Source organism: Pongo pygmaeus, chromosome 11 (assembly GCF_028885625.2).
Source record: "Pongo pygmaeus isolate AG05252 chromosome 11, NHGRI_mPonPyg2-v2.0_pri, whole genome shotgun sequence".
Lineage (NCBI taxonomy): Eukaryota > Metazoa > Chordata > Mammalia > Primates > Hominidae > Pongo > Pongo pygmaeus.
The window spans coordinates 69842305-69864487 of record NC_072384.2 but is presented as its reverse complement, the minus strand read 5'-3'; the positions used below and the strand labels follow the sequence as shown (position 1 = coordinate 69864487).

The 22183-nt window shown below is 42.2% G+C and overlaps 1 protein-coding gene across 3 annotated transcripts in view; it reads right to left on the bottom strand.

The window, feature by feature from the left end:
- The window catches only part of MYO3B (myosin IIIB), a 485003-nt gene that overhangs the window by 400116 nt on the left and 62704 nt on the right, over positions 1–22183 (bottom strand). For all 3 annotated transcript variants that reach the window (XM_054476982.1, XM_054476984.1, XM_054476983.2), the window contains exon 7: positions 19334–19479. In XM_054476982.1, the coding sequence (XP_054332957.1) occupies positions 19334–19479 (146 nt within the window). The remainder of the gene's footprint in view (positions 1–19333; positions 19480–22183) is intronic.

Sequence of the window (22183 nt, the reverse complement as noted above, 5' to 3'; positions counted from 1 at the left end):
TGTGATTGTGGGGTGGAATATTCTGTAGACATCTATTAGGTCCAATTGGTCAAGTGTCAAATTTAAGTCCAGAATTTCTTAGTTTTTTGCCTTGATGATCTAACACTGTCAGTGGGGTGTTGAAGTCCCCCACTATTATTGTGTCTAAGTCTTTTCATACATTTAGAAGTACTTGTTTTATAAATCTGGGTGTTCCAACGTTGAGTGCATATATATTTAGGATAGTTAATTATTTCTGAGGAATTGAATCTTTTATCATTATGTAATGCCCTTCTTTGTCCTTTTTTACTATTCTTGGTTTAAAGTCTGTTTTATCTAATATAAGAACAATGACCCCTGCTCTTTTTTATTTTTCATTTGCATGATAGCTCTTCATTTCTTTACTTTGAGTCCACGGGTGCCATTACAGGTGAGATAGGTCTCTTGAAGTCAGCAGACAGTTGGGTCTTGTTTTATTATTCAACTTGCCACTCTGTGCCTTTTAAGTGGGGCATTTAGACCATTAACATTCAAGGTTAATATTGTTATGTGAGGTTTTGATCCTGTCATGATGTTATTAGCTGGTTGCTAATAGCAACCAGCCCATATGGTTGCTTTGTAGTCTCAATTGTGTAGTTGCTTTATAGAGTCTGTGGGCTATGTCCTTAACAGTATTTTTGTGGTAGCAGGCTAGTGGAAATCAATTTCCTTCATGATTACCTACCTGGAAAAAAATTTATTTCTCCTTTGCTTATGAATCTTGATTTGGTGGGATATGAAATTCTTGGTTAGAATTTCTTTTCTTTGAAAAATGGTGAAAATATGCCCCCATTCTCTTCTGGCTTGTAAGATATCTGTTGAGAAGTCCACTGTTAGCATAATGGGGTTCCCTTTGTAAGTGATCTGACTCTTTTCTTAAGCTGTCTTTAAGATTTTTCTTTCACATTGACCTTGAAAAGTCTGATTACTATGCATCTTAGGGATAGCTATCTTATATAGTATCTCACAGAGGTTCTCTGAATTTTTTGAATTTGCATATTAACCTTTCTTGTGAAATTGGGGAAATTTTTGTGGACTATATCCTCAAATATGTTAGCCAAATTGCTAACTCTCTCTCCTTCTCTCACAGGAATGCCAATGAGTCATAGGTTTGGTCTCTTTAGATAATCTATTTCTCAAAGGCTTTGTTCATTTTTCTAAGTCATTTTTCTTTATTTTTGTCTAACTGGGTTGATTCAAACGGCTAGTCTTCAAGCTCTGAAATTCTCAGCTTGGTCTAGTCTGTCGTTCAGGCTTCCACTGTATTTTGAAATTCCTGTAGTGAATTTTTCAATTCCAGAAGTTCAGTTTGATTCTTTCTTAAAGTGGCTATGTCATCTTCCAACTCTTGTATTAACAACTGGCTTCCTTGGATTGAATTTCAACTTTCTCTTGAATCTTGTTGAGCCTCCTTGCCATCCAGATTCCTAACTCTACATCTGTCATTTCAGACATTTCAATTTGGTGAGGATCTATGGCTGGGGAGCTAGTACAATCCTTTATAGGTAAGGAAACACTCTGATTTCTTGAATGGCCAGAGCTCTTTGGCTCATTGCTTCTCATCTCAGGGGCCTGGTGTTTTTCTTTTTGACTTTGCTGTTGCTTGAATGGGGTTCTGGGGTTTCTTTTTCCCTTCAGAGTTTGGCTGCTTTGTATGCTGTACACAGTCAATTGGCTTCGTTTCTGGTGCTTTCAGAGGGCCAGTGCTCTATATGAGTTCCTTGGTTGTAGCTAATTTCCTGTATTGAGTTTCACAGGTGTTGGGTGCTGAAGGAACTTATTTTTGTATAATTCAGGCTGCAATCCAGTAGGCAGTGCCTAAGAGTAAGGGCCAGCAGATAGGCTCTTAGTTATGTACCTTTTTTGTACTTCAGTGTGTGCACAGCAGTGCTCTGGGCAGGGAGGGATGGTGGGGGAAGGGGGGAGGTGCACAAGAGATGACTCCCTTACCAAGTCCACTCCTGGGTTTTCAGGGAGGCTCCTACAATCACTGACATTGCATCTGTGTTTCTTCACCCCAAGGGGACCCTAGCGGGCTCTACTCCCACCTCTTTTAGCAACGGCTCAAGCCAAAGGTTAGGTCACAAGGAGACCCACTCATTCTCTGAGGTTGGCAGAGTCAGAGCGGGTGATGGAGTATGTGTGCAGGTGTTCTGGTGATGCAACGAGTCAAGGGCGTAGGATCCCCAGGCAGGGCAGTAGTGCCATGGGTGTGCAGCTGGTGTGGCACCTGTGGCCTGGGGCTTTTATCCCAGCAGAGGACTATGGGGTCTGCCCAGCTCTGTCTTCCCAAATCAGATCTCCCTCCAGTGTCTGCCCCAGGAGCAGGCCCACTCAACTAGTTTTGTCCTAAACCTTCTGCACCCAGATTGCTGCACCATTCCAGGTGTTCAGGGATATGGGGCTCCCTCAGGTAGAAGCTGTGGCTAGCCAACAGGCTACACTCTTCCCAGACTGGTCTTGAACAGGGTGGGATACCCAGTTCCCATGCTGGCACATGAACCTGTGCCTCACTCCTCTCTGTGTTCTGAGAGTGAGGCCTCCTCTCTCACTCAAGCTCTGGCCACAGATCTCAGCTCAATATCCCTGGGTGGTGTGCTCACACCCTGGGAAGTTGGAACAAGGCCTGTGGCTTTGTCCTCTGACCCCTCTGGGTCAAGCACCAGCTGTGCTGGGGGTGATGATGAACTGCTCCCAGCCCACTAGCAAAACACGCAGGTAGGACAGTGGTGGCTCTGTTGTGTGCACCCTCTTGTGGGAGCAGCCAGGCAGGAGGCCTTGGGAGGGGCCAGCAGACACTGGGAGCATGCAGATCAGATGCACCCCAGTCCCGCAGGAAAGGCAGCTCTTCTCTCTCTCAGGTTGGCAGTCAGTGAGGGCTGTGGTCATTCAGAGTAAGATGGAGAGCCTTGGCGGGTGGGCGTCTATGGTGTTTTGCTGCAGCTGCCGCACATGAGTGTAACCTTCTGGGCGCCATGCAGGTTCCAGCTCTACTTCTGCCTACTCTACAGGCAGCTCCTCCTGTCCATCTAAATGTCTATAGGGATCATGGGATCTTTTCTAGCTAGTATCCCAGAGGTTTGTGGCAGGAGTGTAGTGCCAAAGAGTTCCTTCATTCACCCCTTCCTGAGAACCTTTTCAGTACCAGGAGCTGGTCCTGGTGCTCAGTGACTCCATGTTGGCTTTCCAGCTTCCTCCCTCTTCAATCTTGGTGTCTGCATCATCTCTCTTATCAACTTTCAGTGTTTTTTCTCAAAAGATCTGTTTGAAGTATGATGATTTACTGCATATTTTGTTTTCTCTCAGTAGGAGAGGCACTTCCTGGCTGCATCTAATCAGCCATCTTATCACTGCCCGCCCTCCCCTCCCCAGAACAGCTCTTCACAGCATCACCAGTTTTCTCCGAGTTGTCATATCCAATGGTGAAATCTCAATCTTCACCTTGCTTGACTCAGGAGCATTTGATACAGTTGATCATTTACTCTCTTAGCGCTTTCTTCCTTGGCTTCTGGAATACTATCCTCTTATTCTTCTCTTATCTCAATGGCTACTCCTTCTCAAACTCCTTTCCTGGTTTTTCCTCATCTTTCTTATCTATCAGTGTGGGAGTAGCCCTCAGGAGCTCTTGTCTTCTGTACACACACCCACTGCCCAGGTAAATTCTACTCATCCCATGACATTAAATATCTAGACTCTGATGACTCCTGCATTTATGTCTCCAGTCTAGGTGTCTCCACTGAACTCCAGACTTGTATCAACTGCATACTCAATGTCGCCACTCAGATGACAAATTTGCGTCTCAAACTTAATGTCTGAAAAGGAACTCGATTCGGCTGCATACTCCCACCAAGTTAGCTCTTTGCTCAACCATCTCCAACTTGGAAAATGGAAACTCCTGTTCTGCAGTTGCTCAAGTCAAAAATCTTGAGATTTTCACTAAGTCCTCTCTCCCTCTCATACCCTACATCCAATCCATAAGCAATCCTATCAGCACTACCTCCAAATTATATCCATAATCCAACTATGTCTCACTACCTCCACCTTGGTCCAAGCTGCCATTCTCCTTTACTTAAATTATGACAAGAGCCTCTTACCTTGATTCTCTGCTTCTACTCTTACCACCTCCTTCCCTAATATTCTATTCTCCACATAGTATGCAGAAGACCCCTTTAAAACAGAAGCTAATTCATGTTACTTTTCTACTCCAAACCCTAATGGCTTCCTATCTCATTCACAGAAATATTCAAAATCACTACAATAACTCATAAGGCACTACATGATCTGTCCCCAGCTCTCTCCAGGGCATCATTATCTACCACTCTCCACTGTTCTCATGTGCTCCAGCTGCCTTGGTCTCCTTGCTATTCCTAAAACGTCTCCACCATGTTCCCACCTCATTCCCACCTCAGGACCTTTGCACTTATGTTTCCTCTAAATGTGGCTTGCTCCCTTATTCCCTTGAGACATTTTTCTTCATCTTATCAGAGAAGCCTTCTCTCAGCACATTATATAACAAACCCCACCCCAACTGTCACTCTGTATTCTCTTTATCTCACTTTATTTTTCTTCATACGGGCACATATTGTCACCTAGCATATTATTTATTTTTACTTGTTTATTATTTCTTTCCCCCTCTAGAATGTAAGCTCCATGAGGACAGGGACTGTTTTGTTTACTGCCATGCCTGATATAGTTCCTGACCATAGTAAATACTCAAAACATATTTAATAAATGATTGAATAAACTAGTTCCAAGCATGAACTTATAGTCCATGTGTAAGTAGGCCACTACCCATACACATGCTCTTAGAGAATTAAAATAATTTTAATTAAATGTCTTGTATTTTGCCAAACTCATTTGGCAAACATTTTTCCCTTAAGGTCATTCTTTCCTTACTTACAATTTTGTGCCAGGTGCATTGACTTTTAAAATCCCTTTCCAGTTGGAGAGCATATTATTACCAATCCAATGAACTATTTCCTTGTAGATATACATATTTAGTAACAGTTGGGTTTTTTTCCTTTTTAATAGACACTGAAGTGATAACATGCAAACTGTGGAAAGGAAGGGAGTGAAGGGTGGAGCCAGCAGGAGGACTGTGATCTTCAGGTAAGTGCATTATCTAAGCCATATTTTAAGTGCAAATTAAATTTCCATTTAAGTGCAAATGGAAAATGCAACATATTTTCCATTTGTTCCTTTGAAGTCATTGGAAGAATGGTGAACTATGCCAGATCAAGGCAGATCACCAAGCCTAATGATGAGAGAGGTAAGCCAACTTCCCCACATTTACTTCTCCTGGCCTTAAAGTTGAACTTAGGAGTCAGAATGCATGAGATCCAGCCATGGATCTAACTAGCCATCTCTCTAACTAGCCATATCACCTAGGAAAACTCACTCTCAGTCTCTGGGCTTCCTCCTCTGCTTATGGTTGTACTGGTTTATATCAGTGGTTTTAGCTGCTTTTGGATCCTAGACTCTTTTCAGAGCAATGGACCATAGTTTCCTAGACCTGCTATAACAAAGCACCACAAACCAGCTGGCTTAGAAAAACAGAAATTTATTGTCTTACAATTCTGGAAACTAGCAGTCCAAAGTCAAGGTTTCAGCAAGACCATTCACCTTCTAAAACCTGTAAGGGAAGGATCCTTCCTTGCCTCTTTCAGCTTCTGGTAGCCCAGGCGTTCCTGGGCCTCTACGTGTCTGTCTCTGTGTCTAAATTAACTCCTTTCCATAAAGACACCAGTCATATTGAATTAGGGTCCACCCTGATGACTTCACTCAACTTGATTACTTCTGTAAAGACCCTATTTCCAAATAAGGTCAAATTCTGAGACACTGGGGATTAGGACTTCAATGTTTCTTTTCTGAGAAACACGATTCAACCCATAAAAACCATTTTCCTAAAAATGGTCCATTTTGCAATCAATCTTGATTGAATGCAGATCCCTTCAAGCTTGCCCTCTGCCACTTATTTGTTTTTATTAACTGTGTGTCCTTGAGCCAATCACGACACTGAGTCCTGAATCCTCTGAACTCTAACATGAAGAAAAAAAAAACCATACCTATCAGAGTTGCAGTAAAGATTCAAAGAAACTGTATAAGACAGTAAATGTAAATTGTGAAGGGACAAACAATTGTAAAAAAGCTATGTACAGTTGACACGGACAGGAGACAGGGCAATACTGGGTAGAAGAGGGCGGTTCCCTGACAAAGGCCCCACCCTCAAGCCTGAATACCCGTGGCCGTAAGTGAAAACAGGCATTCCTGTTTTTGTACCCCAGAAAGTTGCTTTTTGGCCCACCACACCCCCTCACCTGTACCCATATAAACCTCGAACCCCAGGCTCCAGAAGGAGAAACGCAGACAAGCAGACAAATGGCAGAACGGCATGAGAAGAGAAGGAGTGTCTGAACATCAGAAGTTCGGCTCGGGACAGTGGGAGAGGCGGCCGCTAGACAGCCAAACTCCAGGGGAAAATCATCTTCCCACTCCATCCCCTGTCCAGCTCCTCATCCGTCCTGCTGAGAGCCACCTCCACCATCCAATAAAACCCCGCATTCAACATTCTTCAAGTCTGTGTGTGACCCAATTCTTCCGCGACACTGGACAAGAGCTCGGGATACAGAAGGCTGTCACACTGGCCCTCTACCCTTGCAAAAAGGCAGAAGATCTACTGAGCTAGTTAACACTTAAGCCATCCATGGATGGCAAACCTAAAGGAATGCACTGTAACACACGCCCGCTTGGGCTCCTGCACCTGTCCATCTGCATGTCCCCCTTCCTGTAATGGGTTTGAGCAGCAGGAGCAACCGGACAGAAAAGCCACACCCCTGTCACATCCTGCGATGGGGGTCAGGGAATGCTCCCATTTCACATTGGCTGAAATGGGGCCCAAAGCTACTGCTTTAAGACAGTGGTCTCCAAACGTTTTTGACTGCACACTTCATCAGTAACAAATGTTGAGTATATGGTCCAGTAACTATTTCCTTTCTTATCAATTGTGTACAAGTGTTACTAAATTTTAAAATGAATAAGATGAAATAAATAACATGTTTTAACAGTACCCCCAAAATATTTTGTAGTTGAATTGTAGTAATTTATCTTTCTGATCTAAATGCTGAATAATTTTGATGGTGTCATGCTAATAACTTCATGCATAAAACACACTTATGAAGAGGGCTCATCATCAATAATAGTGGATATAAATCCGTATTTCCAATAGTCTTCACGATAATTTTGAATTTTTTAATGATTTCTTGTCAGATCTGATTAGCCTGTCATTGTTCTAAACCTCAAGTGGCTGATGAAGAGCTTGTCATAGGAGGAGAAGTGTCAGCATTTCAGCCATTTTTTTCTGTTGCTCACTTTTGCTTGTATTAGTAGAATTAGATTCAGTCTGAGGTTTCTTTACAGAAATCTTTGAAAGCCACTTGTCCATTTTGTGAAGTTCTCTTTAGTTGAAACTCAAGGACGTTTGCCATATAACCACTAACGAGGCACCCTTAAATGAAAATGCTTTCCAGAATTCTAGAACTGAACCCACAAGTGGAGCTTCCTCAGCCTTTTTGCTGTGGAGCTCCCTCATGATTCATCTGTAAACCCAACCAGACAGGACTGTCCGATGTTTGGACTGAGCAAAGGCAGCAGTGATCATCTTTACACTTAGTAATAGGAAAGCATAATTTGTTTCTTGTTTTTCTTGTTTTTTGATCTGAAATACTTAGGAACAGAAGTTCTAATATTTTCTCTCTGCACTCCAAGGGATTGGTTCAGATGTTCCCGCACTGGAGACCACAGGAATAGTCAGTAACTCTCCCTTATTTCTCTTCTCCCTCAAGCAAATGTTGATACAAATAAGAACATCTGTTACTAAACTGCTGAGGCCAAAAGGGTTAGGTTTGGGGCAGAGGAAATGTGGAGGAAGGTGGGCAGAGTGGTGTGGGTTTGTTTTCTCTCTAGTTCCTCGGAATAATTAAAAGAATAAGGATAAAAATAGAAAGGCGTGTTTATATACAGGGAGTCGATGTTACTCTGTTGAGAGAGGAGAGCCAAAATGGTGAGGCTCTGGCCACAAGAGTTGCTCAGGGTCCTAAGTGGCAGAGAATGGCTCAGAGCTCAGGATAGGGGCTACCTCCCTTCCTCTGGGTGGAACCCAGTGCTTTGGCACCCAGGACTGGAGGCTTTGGGAGTTACCAGAATGAGTAGCCCGCAAAGGCCTGGATGTTCTGATGGTAGATAAGAAGGCAGTAAACATGGCCAAAGAAGAACTAGATGGTAGAGAAATAACAAGGCAGAGGCCACACAATAATGATAGCTCAAAATGGCTATGAGTACATAAGGAGCACGCTCTTGAAGGTTTCTAAAAATTCTTGGGCAATGCTTTGGGAGGCGTTGTAAGCAGAATAAAGATGTCCATGTCCTAATACCCAGAACCTGTGAATATGTTAGGTTATATGGCAAGGGAGGATTAAGTTTACAGGCAGGTATGGTTACCAATCAGCTGACAAAATAGGAAGATTATCCTGGATTACCTGGGTGGGTCCAGTATAATCAAAAGGGTCTTTAAACTGGGGGAGAGGGAGGTAGAAGATACAGTGTCAGAGTGGTGCAACGTGAGAAAGACTAAAGCAGCCATTGGTGGCTTTTAAGATAGAAGGGAGCCACAAGTCAACAAATCCAGGCAGCTTCTAGAAGGTGGAAAAGGCAAGAAAACAGATTCTCCCCTAGAGCCTCCAGAAAGAAACACAGCCCTATGACACCTTGATTTTAGCCCAGGGAGACCCATTTCAGACTTCTGACTTTCAGAACTAGAGGATAATAAATCGGTGCTGTTTTATACTACTAAACGTACAGTAATTTGTTACTGCAGTTTCTTAAAACTAACACAAGAGGTATGCAGCTCAGATCTTGCTAGTATGGAACTGAGCCTGAAGACATCAGAACCACATAAATAGAAAGCAGTATTATCAGGCAGATAGGATCCCTGTGACTTGGAGGCCTAGGTGTGACTAATTTTAAACCCCTCCTCAGCCCTTCAAGTGGGAGACTTCCTATCCCTTCACTCTTCCAGAAGGAAGGAGGAAAGAAAAGAGATATTTTCTTCAGAGATAAGTGTGGACTGTAGGAGTAAGGGCAGCCAGGAGGGGTCTTGCCAGTCAAGACTGATGAGTAATGCAGCATGAACACAAGAGCTTCCAGTCCAAACAACAGGTGGCACGGAAAGAGGGGGAGCTGGGAACCATGAATCCAGAGAGCAAGCCAAAATTGCCACCAAGAATGTGAGGCCAAAGGAAGCAAGAGCTGAAGGTTCAGATGTAGAGGAAGCAAGAAGAAAGGAGGGTTCAGGAGGGGACTCCCCACACAGTGCTCCTTACCATTCCTTGTGCTATGGTCTGAAGGTTTATGTCCCCTTAAAATTCATAGGTTGAAATCTAATCACCAGTGTGACTGTTGTAGGAAATGGGGTCTCTGGAGGAAATTAGGTCATGAGGACAGACTTCTCATGAATGGGATTAGTACCTTTATAAAAGAGGCCTAAGAGAGACCCCCTCATGCTTTCCCCCATGTGAAGACACAGCAAGAAGGTACCATCTATGAACCAGAAAGTGAGCCCTCATCAGACACCAAATCTGATGACATCTTGATCTTGGACTTCCCAGCTTCCAGGACTGTGAGAAACAAATTTCTATTGTTTGTAAGCTACCCAGTCTAAGTCAGGTATTTTGTTATAGCAGCTTGAATGAACGAAGACACCCTAAATGGGCCAGTTGCTTGGCGTGGAGATAAAGAACAAAACCTTGATGAGGCCTGGTAGAAGTCAATGCCCATTCCCCATGACCAGGATGAAGCATGATGTCAGGATGCTGCCTGCCCTCTGTGCAGGTTTTAAGCCCCTTTGGGACATAAGAAGCGGATGGTGCTGCTCTTCGGATCATATTCCACAGGTGCTTGACCCTTGCACAGAGGGACACCTGAATCTTCTCGGAAATCCTAACTTCAGAGGACCTGTGCTGATAGGCCACAACAGCTACCTCTCAATGCCCCCAAGTACTACTGTGTTCTGAGATGGAAAGATTGAAGGTTAAAAGCCATGTCTTTATTCTGTACTTCATTCTGGAAGTACTGAGTCTGGGAAGACCTCAGAGAAGAAACATAGAGCTCCCTTCTCCACCCTGAGCACTGCAGAAGAGTCTGGATAGAAAGGGAAGTTCTCGGCTCAGCTGTCTGGAGCAAGGGAGAGGAAGAATCTCTCATGTACCCACTTCCTATCTAGAAGCAGACTGAGACCTGCCAAGCATGTTATGTAAGATTGTCTTGACTTCTACAGAAATGCAACTTAGGGGTTGAAGAATGGAAGTCTGGCCAATCTAACCCCCATACCCACCCCTAGGACTCTCCTAGGAAGAATACCTACCTCCCTCCCCGCATTGTCCCATCCCTAACCATGCCCTAGGCAGACCTCCAGGATGCTACTAGGAGCAATGGACTCCAAACTAGATAGTCACTGTACTAGTTTCCTAGGGCTGCCATAAGAAAGTACCACAAACCAGGTGGCTTTAAACAACAGAAATTTATGCTTTCACAGTTCTGGAAGCTAGAAATCCAAAATCAAGGTGTTGGTAGGGCCATGCTCCCTCTGAAGCCTCTGGGGGAGGATCCTTCCTTGCCTCTTCTAGTGTGGTCTTCCTGTGTGTCTGTCTTTATATGATGTTCGTGTGTGTGTTGTGTGTGTGGGTCTGTGTCCAAATTTTCCTCTTCTTATAAGGATACCAGTCACATTGGGTTAAGGATCAACTCTGCTCCAGTATAACCTCATCTTACGTGAGCTAATTATGTCCACGTGACGCTGTTTGCAAATAAAGTACTGGAGGTTAAAACCTCAACATATCTGTTTGTGGGGGGCACACCACAGTTCAACCCATAACGCCACCACTGGCTATTCTGCTAGAATCCTTTTTTCTACTTTTACATTCTTCATAATGTGCAACACACTTCCGTTGATATCATCTCTCATTTCTCAATTATCAACCATGGGGCGGGAATAGGGAAGGTAGGAGCAAGAATTTCCAGAGGGAGACTCTGTAGTTTTAAAATATCAACAACAACAACAACAAAAAAAGGGTCTGATAGTTGTTTCAGGGAAGGGTTTTACTCAACCCCTTCAGAATCATCTAGGGAACTTGTAAATATAAAATAATATGCATGTTATCCCAACAATATATTTGTAAAATTAATTGTATTTGTATATAAATGCTGAACTTGACCCAAACCAATTAAATTGAAATTCTTCGGGAATGGTACCCAGGCACTGGTATCTTTTTATTATTTATTTATTTATTTATTTTATTATACTTTAAGTTCTAGGGCACAGGTGCACAACGTGCAGGTTTGTTAGGTTTGTTACTTATGTATACCTGAGGCACTGGTATCTTTTTAAAGCTCCCGGGGTATTCTCATCTATAGCAAGGACTGAGGACCCTGTCCTGGGTGAGACTTGCTGCTGTAATGCATGGCCCCAGCCCTGCAGTTGGTAGCTATTCTCATTCCTGTCTATTGAGAAGCCACAGAAGGTAGAGAGGATGCTTAAGAAAACTTTACATAAGCCCTGTTATCTGAGTGCAGAACATTCTTGCTCAAGAATGGTAGCCATTTATTCCCCTCTGAAAGGTGAAATGATGGAATAGTAACAGAGCAGGAGCAGAACCAGAACCCAGGTATCTGAATCCAAGTTTGAAATGTCAGCTTCAGGTTTAGAGTTCTGCCAGGGTAAGACTCCCTTGTGGCAGTTTTGGTGTGGTACTCCGAAGGAAGACATCATTCCATCTGGCTAGGACAGAGCCACTTTGGGGGATGCTGGTAGTGGGTGCTCTATCAAACTTCATGTTTCATGCAAGATGGTCTTACTATTTGACCCCCCCACTGGGCTTACAGTTACAAATAAATTCATTTTTCACCGCGGGCTATTAAGTCACGGCTCTCTCAGCCTATACAGTTCACCAGGGTTTCCAAGGGTTCTATTTGCTAGTTAGAGACCCCCATTGCCTTTAACAACTAAGATATTTTGGGATTCCAAGCCTGTCATCCAGCACAACAACCACCCCTTCCTTGAATGTGACAGAAAGGCTGCCAATGTCCTCCAACTCATTAAATATTTTTAAATGTTCAGTTGGCAGGACGGTCAGCAGAGTCCTGCCACAGGCCCCCAGAACTTCCCCCAGTCAGTGTGTTCATACCAACACAATTATCCCCCAGCCAGTGCATTCATACTGACACAATTTTCCCCCAGCCAGTGTGTTCATATTGACACAATTACCCAGTGTCCCTCAACACAATCTTTCCCGGGTTGTGACTCCATCACTACCACCATTCTCCAGTCTATGTTTTTCCATCTTAGCCACTAAGATATCACAACAGATTTTACTTAAGGCCAAAGATACAAATATATTATGGGTTATATATATATATAAAGGCAGTTATATATAAAGGCAGTTATAATTCTTCCTCACCTTTATTCCTTAGTTTTTTCTGGAGTAGAGAGGAAACTAGGGTGCCTCAACTCTAGTACAATTTTGAGCTCTGTTTCCTTGCCTACTTCTTTGCCCATCTCTCCATCATTTAGGAGCTGGGTTGGAATTAGCCACAGTCAGTGGTGCCAAAATAATGAAACCAGGGTAATGAGAAGAAGGCACAGATAGCGCTGTGAATCAACCCCTCGCACCTTTGGCCGGTCTCTCAGGGTGAGCTTCTTACTCAGCAGTGGTGGGGACCCAAAGTCCCTGAAGGCATGCTCCTGCTTTGCCACCTGATCCCCAAATGAAACCTTGCAAAGCTAAATTCTCCCTGCCTGCCAGAACTCAGGCAGGGGGCAGCAAGCAGTACCTACATAGGTCTCAACGACCCCAGCTGCTCAACTCGAATTTTAAAATAATTTGGAAATGTGTTCCACAGAGTGAAAGCCTTCTGGGGCATTTCTGTCAGATGCCTTCAGCTACTAGGTTCCCACAGAAATGGAGTGTCAAGTCCTGGGCCCAGAAGATATTCCGGAGATCTGGAACAGGGTACATACTGAAGGCAATCCATTAAAAATGGGATTAGAAATCTCTCAAAGAAAGAAAAAGATTCATAAAAGATAATTGTTTTTCTATTGGAATATTTTTAAACTCTTTTTTTTTTTTTTTTTGCTATTAGGCACTCAATAAATGCTAAACAATGCTAATTCTTCTAGCACTTCTTGCTTTATGAGTGAAGCTTGGATTGTGAGGATTCATTACTCAAAAGGCCAATAGCTAAGTGACCTGGGTTGGTGAAGAGAAACTAACACTCCCCAGGGCAAATCCAGCCTCACTGTGCCATTAAACACTCACCATCCCTCACTCATTACACTTCAACAATAGTTTAGTTTTAATTTCTTTTCTTTATATTTCACAGCCCTAAAGGAAAATGTCCTGTGACAATTCTGTAATAGTGAGACAATTACTGGTGACTCAGGGCTCCCTGCTGCCTCTGCATCTCACAGCTGAGGAGCAGGCAGGGACTACTGCTTCCCATATAGGAACAATTTGGTTTGTGAATTAGGAAAGTCAGAATCAAAAGGAATCTTAAAAAAAACAAAATGCCTATGTAAGATAAAAATTTAGCCCAAGGATCCTATTTCAGGATGAGAGTCAATTGTAGGCTCTGAGTCCCTGAGGAAGCTCTTCAAATAGACACACAAATATTTCAAGCAGTGACTTGCCCATCTGAGCCCCACTACCCACAGCGTCCAGGCAGTCCACAAGGATCCAGACCCTGGGTTCCCAAAAATCTGATTTCTCCTTTTTGTTATCCAAACTCTCTCCATTTCACCTTTACCGATAAATGAGGAGGATGCAGTAAACTGATGTGCTCCTTGACAGCAAAAACTCTGTCATCTCTGCAACTCAAGCACCCAACCCAAGCCTGAGTCTGGACGAACAAAGTTTAAGGTGTCCTAGGGCAGAGGACAAGGGCATTCCCAAGTTCCCAGTGGATTGTGCTCCAAAGCGCTTTTGTAAATTGGTAGTTTAGAACTTGGAAAGCATTTTCTTTTTCCATAAGTATAAAGCTCTAGAGAGAGCCTAAGTCCTTACACTAGGTCATACAGCTCTATTTAGCCACAAAAATCTAATAATGCATCCAAAGTAGAGAACTTCAGCTATTCTATTGCTTCCTCCTAAATAACCATTGAAAATACTGCTTTCATGAGAAAATGTGTTCCAACTTAGCATGCCAGAAACAGATTTCCATTTTCCTCAAGACCAAGAATGAGCTTTTCCTGCTAAAAAAAAAAAAATAAACAAATAAATAAACAAATAAATAGAAGGGAAGAGAAAAAATAAGAGAAAGGCAAAGGGGGACAAGGTGTTGGCTATACTAGAAATAGCCCTAACACGGGAGATACAGCTTTGCAAGGAAGGTGAGATGGGACAGAAACTTCTGGGTGAGAATAATGATATCCTGAAGTATTTTTCTACTTTTATATAACATGTGTTCCACAATTCTTTAGTTTAAAAACTTGCCTTAAGTGTTCTAAATTAGGAACTAAAAAGCAGTTGCTTTAAGGGGAGTTTGCAGAAAGAAGAGATTTCTGGTTTGGGGGTCATAAATCAATGAGCCAGAGACAGCTTATGTTCACCTATGACAACACTCTTGATTTCTCTTCTTCCGTTTCTTGGCTGATTCAGTTATGATGCTAACAATATTCTAACTTTCAGGTTGATAATGTCAGCTTAAAATTGGGAGAAGGAAAGATATTGGACTGTAAGCTTCTTAAAGGGCAGGACCACTTTCTATTCATTTCCATATACCCCAGTCCCCTCAGTGCTCAACATATAATTCATCAACACATAATATAATTTAAGGAAGGGCTTTAACTTTTCAATGTAGTAGCAAAACGTGTGGGCTTTAGAGTCAAACTTCTCAGATTCAAATCATTTTTCCTCCCTGGGTACATGACCAGAGGAAGCAAGCCTGCCTAACATCCTTGAGTTTTCTCATCTGGAAAAAAGAGTGGTGACAGTACTTACTTCACAGAGCTGCTGTGGGGATTAAATGCATTTCTATTTCTAAAACACAGAACGATGTACCTACCCCATAGTTAGCACTTGACAGATCTTAGCAGCTATTATTTTTCCATGATCGTTGAGCTAATTGTCTTGTATCTTGCCCCCAAATTAGTTTCTCAGGGAATGTGGTAAACATAAAAGTTGGTTGGTATAAAGGGTTAAATTGTGAACCCCAAAAGATATGTCTACTCAGAACCTGAGAATGTGACCTCATTTGGAATAAGAATTTTTGCAGATGTAATTAAGGCAAGGATCCCCAGATGAAATCATCCCGAATTAGGATAAGCCCTAAGTCTACGTCCTTATATGAGACCAGAAAAGAAGACCCAAAGACATGGGAAAGGCGGCCATGTGAAGACAAAGCCAGAGATTGGAATCATACTGCCACAAGCCAAGGAAAAGCTGGAGTCACCAGAAGCTGGCAGAGGCAAAGACAGATTCTTCCCTAGAGTCTTCAAAGGGAGTGTGGCCCTGCTGACCAGCTGATTTGGGGCTTCTGACCTCCAGAACTCTGAGAGAATAAATGTCTGTTGCTTTAATCCACCAAGTTTGTGGCCATTTGCTGTAGCAGCCCTAAGAAACAAATACAGTTGGGTCCAGGTGACTTTGGAACAACCTAGATTTAGTGAGGGAAACAAGCCGAAATGCAAATTGGTGATGATCATGAGCTGTCCTTTTTTTTGAATTGTGTACTGCTGGGAAATTCTGTTTAGGAAGGGATAATCACCAGCTTCAGGGACTGGAATGTTCAGGCCAGCCTGTGCTGTCCACTTCCAGCCAAAGACATTTCTGCTGAGAATCCTGAAAACATTCTGCATTTTTCCACAAGGAATAAAGTGGAAATATTCAATGTGTGATGAGACAACGGACAGAGTCAGCTCCTACCTGGCCCCAAATAAATGGGCAGATGATGCAGCTGTCAGTGACTGACTAGTGAACACACCCACACTGATGCCCACAGCCTTCCTCACTCCCCTCTATGGAAGTCGAGGGGGTCATTAGCCAAAGACTCAAAGCTAAGGAAAGATACCTGCTTGTCAAGAGACCAACATAATTGTATATTTCCACTAACTCTATTGATTCTTGCAATTATATCTATGAAACGGATCTCTTTTTAAGGGAAAAATATATCCAGGTCATCTTCAGGATCCTTTTAAGCCTTTGGAATTTGAAAGAAGTGCTCAGTAAAGACTCATGAGAGAGAGTTGAATCCACTGATGTTGAGAGAAATGATTTTCATTCATTTGCTCTCTTATAACTCCTGGGGAAAAATAGCAGCAGACAGAGCAGTGACAGTCAGAGAGGGGTGACTTTTTTGGAGCAAAGGCGTTAGACGAGATGACACATGCTGACAGGTTCAGCAAATAGTGGATGCTCTGCCAATCAGCAGATAATTTCTGTACGTTTGCAAAGTGGGAAAGATTGTGAGTCACGCAGTATTTCAAAGCAGGTCACGATGACCCTGTGTGTGATCTTCTAATGTGAAGGTCAAGAGAAAGGAGAAGGTGGATAAAGGAAGAAAAGGGAAAAGCAAGGAGACCCATGTACAGGCAAATCAACCACATCAAGGCAAGTTGCTTCCTATTTCCTGACAGTACCCAGGGAACCTTCCTAATTACCTGTTTTATTGACATCTGAGGCTCACAGGTAACCAGCACTTCATTAACTCATAAATCTTTCTTTAACTTGTGAAAGTCACTTCTTCCCTGACTCCGTCAAGGTTTTATTTTCTTCCCTTACTGGGTAATTTACTCAATTTATTTCCAATAAAGAAAGGGTTTCCGGGAAAAGGTCAGTGAGGAAAGCCAGAGGAAGAAGCCACACGCAGTATTCTGGATCCCAGCATATCCTGAAAAGGATTTCATTGTTTCACTGACAAGAATTCCAAAACACTCCAATAGTCACATTCAAATAGAAAGAAAATTAATTCTGAAGCCAAATGGATTCAAAGGATTTTTGTCATTATTTTTCATTTGCTTTTCTCCACTGAGGGGGCGGAGAGAGAGAGAGAGAAAGAGAGACAGACAGACAGACAGGCACTGAACTGAAATCGATTCCAATGAAACACACAGGTAAATAATTTGAATGCCTTTTTAAAATACATAAATGCTTAATTTCTCTACTTTTCATCAAAGAGCTTTTCTGGGGAAAGGATACATTTTTAGCACTAGAAATTAAGTAGCACTGACACGGGATGCACACATTTGGTCAATCCATAACCCTTCAAAGAGAACTGTGCAATTCTAATTGACAGAGTAATTTTAAAGTAAATAACTTGGTGAATATAAACCCAACATATTTTTCTTGGTTTGGGGAAGAAAAAAGCTGTACAGTGTATGTAAATATGCTGAGATTTAAAATAAAACTTCTTATCATTCTTGTCCAAGAATGTCAAGTCAGCCATTAAGGTTGTGACAACGGCAAGTGTTGAACACACATGAGCACACATAATCACACTGAGAATCTGCTGACTGATTATTGCTGACATTGCCTAGTTCAATCTGATTCATCATTTGCACAGGAACCAAGAGACATTAAAAGGGCAGGAGGTTACACTAGGAGGAGAGAAACAAAGCCTTAAACTAAGTTGGGATAAGGATCCTTTTCTAACAATTGCCCAATTCTTGGGATCCACTCTGTCCCGAGGCAGGCAGTAGAGACTTAGTTACTCGTATCCCACATCTGGAGATCTGGAGGCTTCTCCCAAGATGGAAGAGATGAGTGGTGAGAGAATATAGAGATTATTAGAGATCATAAGCTTGGCTGGGCACAGAAGCAAGCTAAGTGGAGTCACTGGAGTGGAAGGGTCTATTTAGACACATACACACCCCCTCTCCCCCAGCACACACACTCTTTGCTGCCTCACATTTATCACCTTAAGAAATTTTTGAACACCTGGTCTATATACAAATACATAACAAGAAAGGAAAAAATATAGATGATCTCTTATCAAAAGTACATATTATTTTGCTAATAAGAAGCTACACCTTAATCCTGATATTCAGGAAATTATGTTCCCACATTAAATAAATGGTGAGGGGTAAACCATTTGTAAAAAAATCAAAGCACACACACAAATCATTCCAGACACCACTTCCCATTTTCTGACTTATTACTATACACAATGCAGCTTGTAGCTCCTGCATTCTTATATCCTTTTGAATGCTCACCAGACTATTAATTTAAAAAGCCAGGTGCTTCGTCTGCTCCTCTAATTACTGTGACCTGTTTTTGTGATTCGAAAAAGGCAAAAAGACTAACTCTGGCTTGGGTGGGAATCATTTTTGGAATAGTGGTTGGTGGTTGTTCACATCTGGATTAGGTATAAAATGATAACATTATGATGATGAACACCAGAGAGCCTCATCTGCATATAAATAGACCTAATCAGAAATGCAAATTGCAATCAGGAGAAATTTTTAAAGGCTGTGATAGCTCTGTGATTGTGCAGATAAGGAAAGGTCAACACTTGTATTGTTAAGGCAGTTAAATGGCTCCCAGCCTGCCCAGAGCCTTCCTTTGAAAGAGACATTTGGAAGGTACAAATTATCTCTCAATCTGCACCCTGGTTGAGAAGGAGTCCCTGGATAGCTTCATTTTCCGTAACTAGAGCCGTGAGCTGGCCATACATCAGCCCGATTCCAATGAAAGGCAACCCAACCTCTTGTACAAACCCCTAATGAATACACAGAATAGAAAGTATACTTGCATTTAAATGCTCTCCAAACAGACCTCTTTCCGCACAATTTTCCACTGAGACAGAAATTAAGGGATGGAGAGTAAGATATAGCACTGATGTAACATTTTCTGATACATTTCAATGCTAGTCTGAATGAATACAGCAATATGATATACATATGTTTTCACTGAATACTAGAGAAAGTATGTAATTAAAAAGAAAACACTAGCATTTAGACAGATTACTTAATCCACAATTCCATTCGTAGTCTTATCGTGCAAAGTACAAAAAATGAGTATCTCAGAAAAAGCTGAGTGCTAAAAATATGCAATTGTTCCAACATGGTCTTATTATTCCTTGGGCTATGTTATCTTTCAGGAACATCCTCTTCTCTATCCCCCCAACCCCCCTTGCTTTTTCAAAGAAAATATATTTCACAATCAGGCTTTGTCAGGTTTGGAGAGAAATTGCTTACAAACTATTTATTATCCCTCTAACTAGACGCTTTCACAAAGAACTAATGAGTCAAGAGCGCCATCTTGTGTCTTACCTTGGAATCTTAAAGAGTGTTTTCACAGGATGCATGTCAAAGAGGGGAGGGTCTCCATCCCCCAGTTCAATAGCTGTGATCCCCAAGGACCAGACGTCACAGCGAGCGTCATAGGAAGAGTCATACTGCTGCTCACAGGCAATGACCTATTAGACAAAAGTAGGACATGACACATCAACCCTACTGCCACATCAGATGTCCTAAAAAGGCCCTGGGCTGATCTTAGCCCCCTTCTCAGTTTTCTTGGCCACGATGATATTGAATTCCAGTAATAAGATGTGTATATTCTAGGCCTTATTTGTGTGTAACCAATTTATTACCTTATATGTTCATTAGCTTTTAAAAATGTGTCAGTTTTGTTTTTAAAAAGCACGCATTGAACCGTCTAAGTAACAAGAACAGTGCAAGGGGAGGAAGTGGGTGTATACCACACCATCCCAACCCTGCTATTCTTTAAGGAAAGGCTTTGTCTACATCCTTCACCTCATTACCAGCTACTGAATTCAATAACAAGCAACAATTGTTCTCAAAGATGCTTGTGTACTTTGAGATGCATGAAATCCCCAAGAGTATAACAAACTAAGCAGAGAGATGTTGGAAGACTCACATGGTTAACATAAAGTAGAAATGACACCACTCCACCCTTCCCTTTTTCTAAGAGCATCTTTCCCCTCCTCAAACTCCAACAATGGTGTACATCACAGAAACAACTGCCATTCCAGTTACTTGGCCTGACTAGGTACAAGAGCAGCAGAACCAGAAAATGACCCTGGGCTTGTCGTTGGGTTGAGGAGTCTGTAACCCTGTGGAGGAATGTTTTTATCAACTTTTTGAGTCAGGCAAGAACATCTCCTACACTCAGACTCTGATGACTATCACAATGGTGACAGGAGAAGTCAGGAGTGAGCCAGAGGATGTGGAGGACCAGGAACTCCTATTTGACCTAAAATCTGCCACCAGGATGACCCATGGCCATGGCCAGGTGGGAGACTTCGATGTCTGATGATCCAAAACATCAGGGAGGGGGCAACACCTATAATGGTGAGCACAGGAAGACCAGAGTAATAGAGCCACCCTCTTAGGCCATCATAATGTCTTTAGCTTTTTTTATTCCAAATGAGATGGGACAACTGACTGTGGTGAGCAGAGGAGTGACAGATCTAGCTTATGTTTTAGCAAGATCACTCTGGCTACTGTGCAGAGGATAGATTATGAGGAGAAGAAACAAAAGCAGTTAAATATGTTACTGCAGGGATCCAGATGAGAGATTGTGAGATGGTGAGAAATAATCAGATTCTAGATATAATTTTGAATGTAGAGTCAACTGGATTTGTTGAACAGGGCTTAGAAGAAAGGAGAGCTAAGGAAAACTCCAAAGTTTTTGACATGAGCAACCACCAGAATAGAATTCGTATTTACTAAGATGAGGAAGACAGTAGGAGGGTCAGGTTTGGGGTGAAGAGTGGAGCTCCATTTAGGATATATTAAGCCTCAGATGCCTGGGACACTTCTAAATGGAGAAGAGTATTTTAGCCTGCTGAGACTCCTACTGGACTTCTGATCTAGAGAATCGTAAGATAACTGTCATCGTCTGAACATGTCTCCCAAAATTCATGTGTTAGAAATTTAATCCCCAATGCAACCAATGGAAGGTGGATCCTTTCGGGAGGTGGTTAGGTCATGAGAATTCTGCCCTTATGAATGGATTAATGCTACCATGAAAAGGGCTTGCAAGACTGGGTTTGCTCCCTTCTGCCTTCTGCCATGTGAGGACGCAGTATGAAGGCCCACACCAGATGCCAGCACTTTGACCTTAGGCTTCCCAGCCTCTAGAACTGTGAGAAAATAAATTTCTGTTCTTTATAAATTACCCAGTCTCAGATAATCTGTTATAGCAGCATGAAACAGATTAAGACTAAGAAACGGGTGTTTTAAGCCACTAAGTTTGTGGTATTGTTATGGCAGTGATAGAAAACTAGTATTCCTGCTCTCTTCCAGACACAGTGCATTGGACTTGTAAGGCCTGGCAAAATGCGCCAACCGTGCAAAATGTGCTCTAAACTCCGTGCTCTTGTTCTCGTAATTGCCCTGTACTCTTCTCTTCTGAGCTGGAAAATATTTTCTATATATCCATATCCTTGGCCTGGCCCCAGCCCCATCTTCTGAATAGAATATCCTGTCATACTTTTAACACGTTATTTTCAAATGTACATTCAAACTGAAGTTCAAATAATTCCAATTTCAGAACCAAAGGCCATTTCATTGCCCCCAAAGACCTCCCTTTCCTCACCCCAATCAGGTGAGAACCTACATTATTTTTAAAGATCCCTAGAGAAGGTTATTCAACACCTTTCCTTTCAGAAGTGACACTTTCGAAAGTGTAAGACAAACATAATTTTAGACCTATCAATCAACAAATAGTTCACTGTTATTCATGACACTGTGATAGGGCCTGTGAGGGAGAGAGAAATAAGACTCTGTCCTTCCCCAGTAGGAGCTATGGCCAATCAAAATATAAGGTGAACCTATCATAATTAAATGACAAACCATGACAACTATAAATGCTGTAAGACAATGTGTACTAACATGTCCAATAAAGGATATGGGCTCTAAATGCTTAAGATTTTAGAAGGAGACCACTGCTGGCTAAGCAAGACAATAAAAAGTATCTAGTACCCATAGTCTACAACTTTTGCAAAGAAACTCAAATCAGCTTCTAGCCAACTTGGATGGGACACAAAAGGCAATTCTAAGAACATATCTAAATGTGAAAATGGAGATATTCTAACATTTCTCAAGTGTTATCCTGAAATATTCAAAACTTGTATCTGGTTTCAACTTCTCTTTACA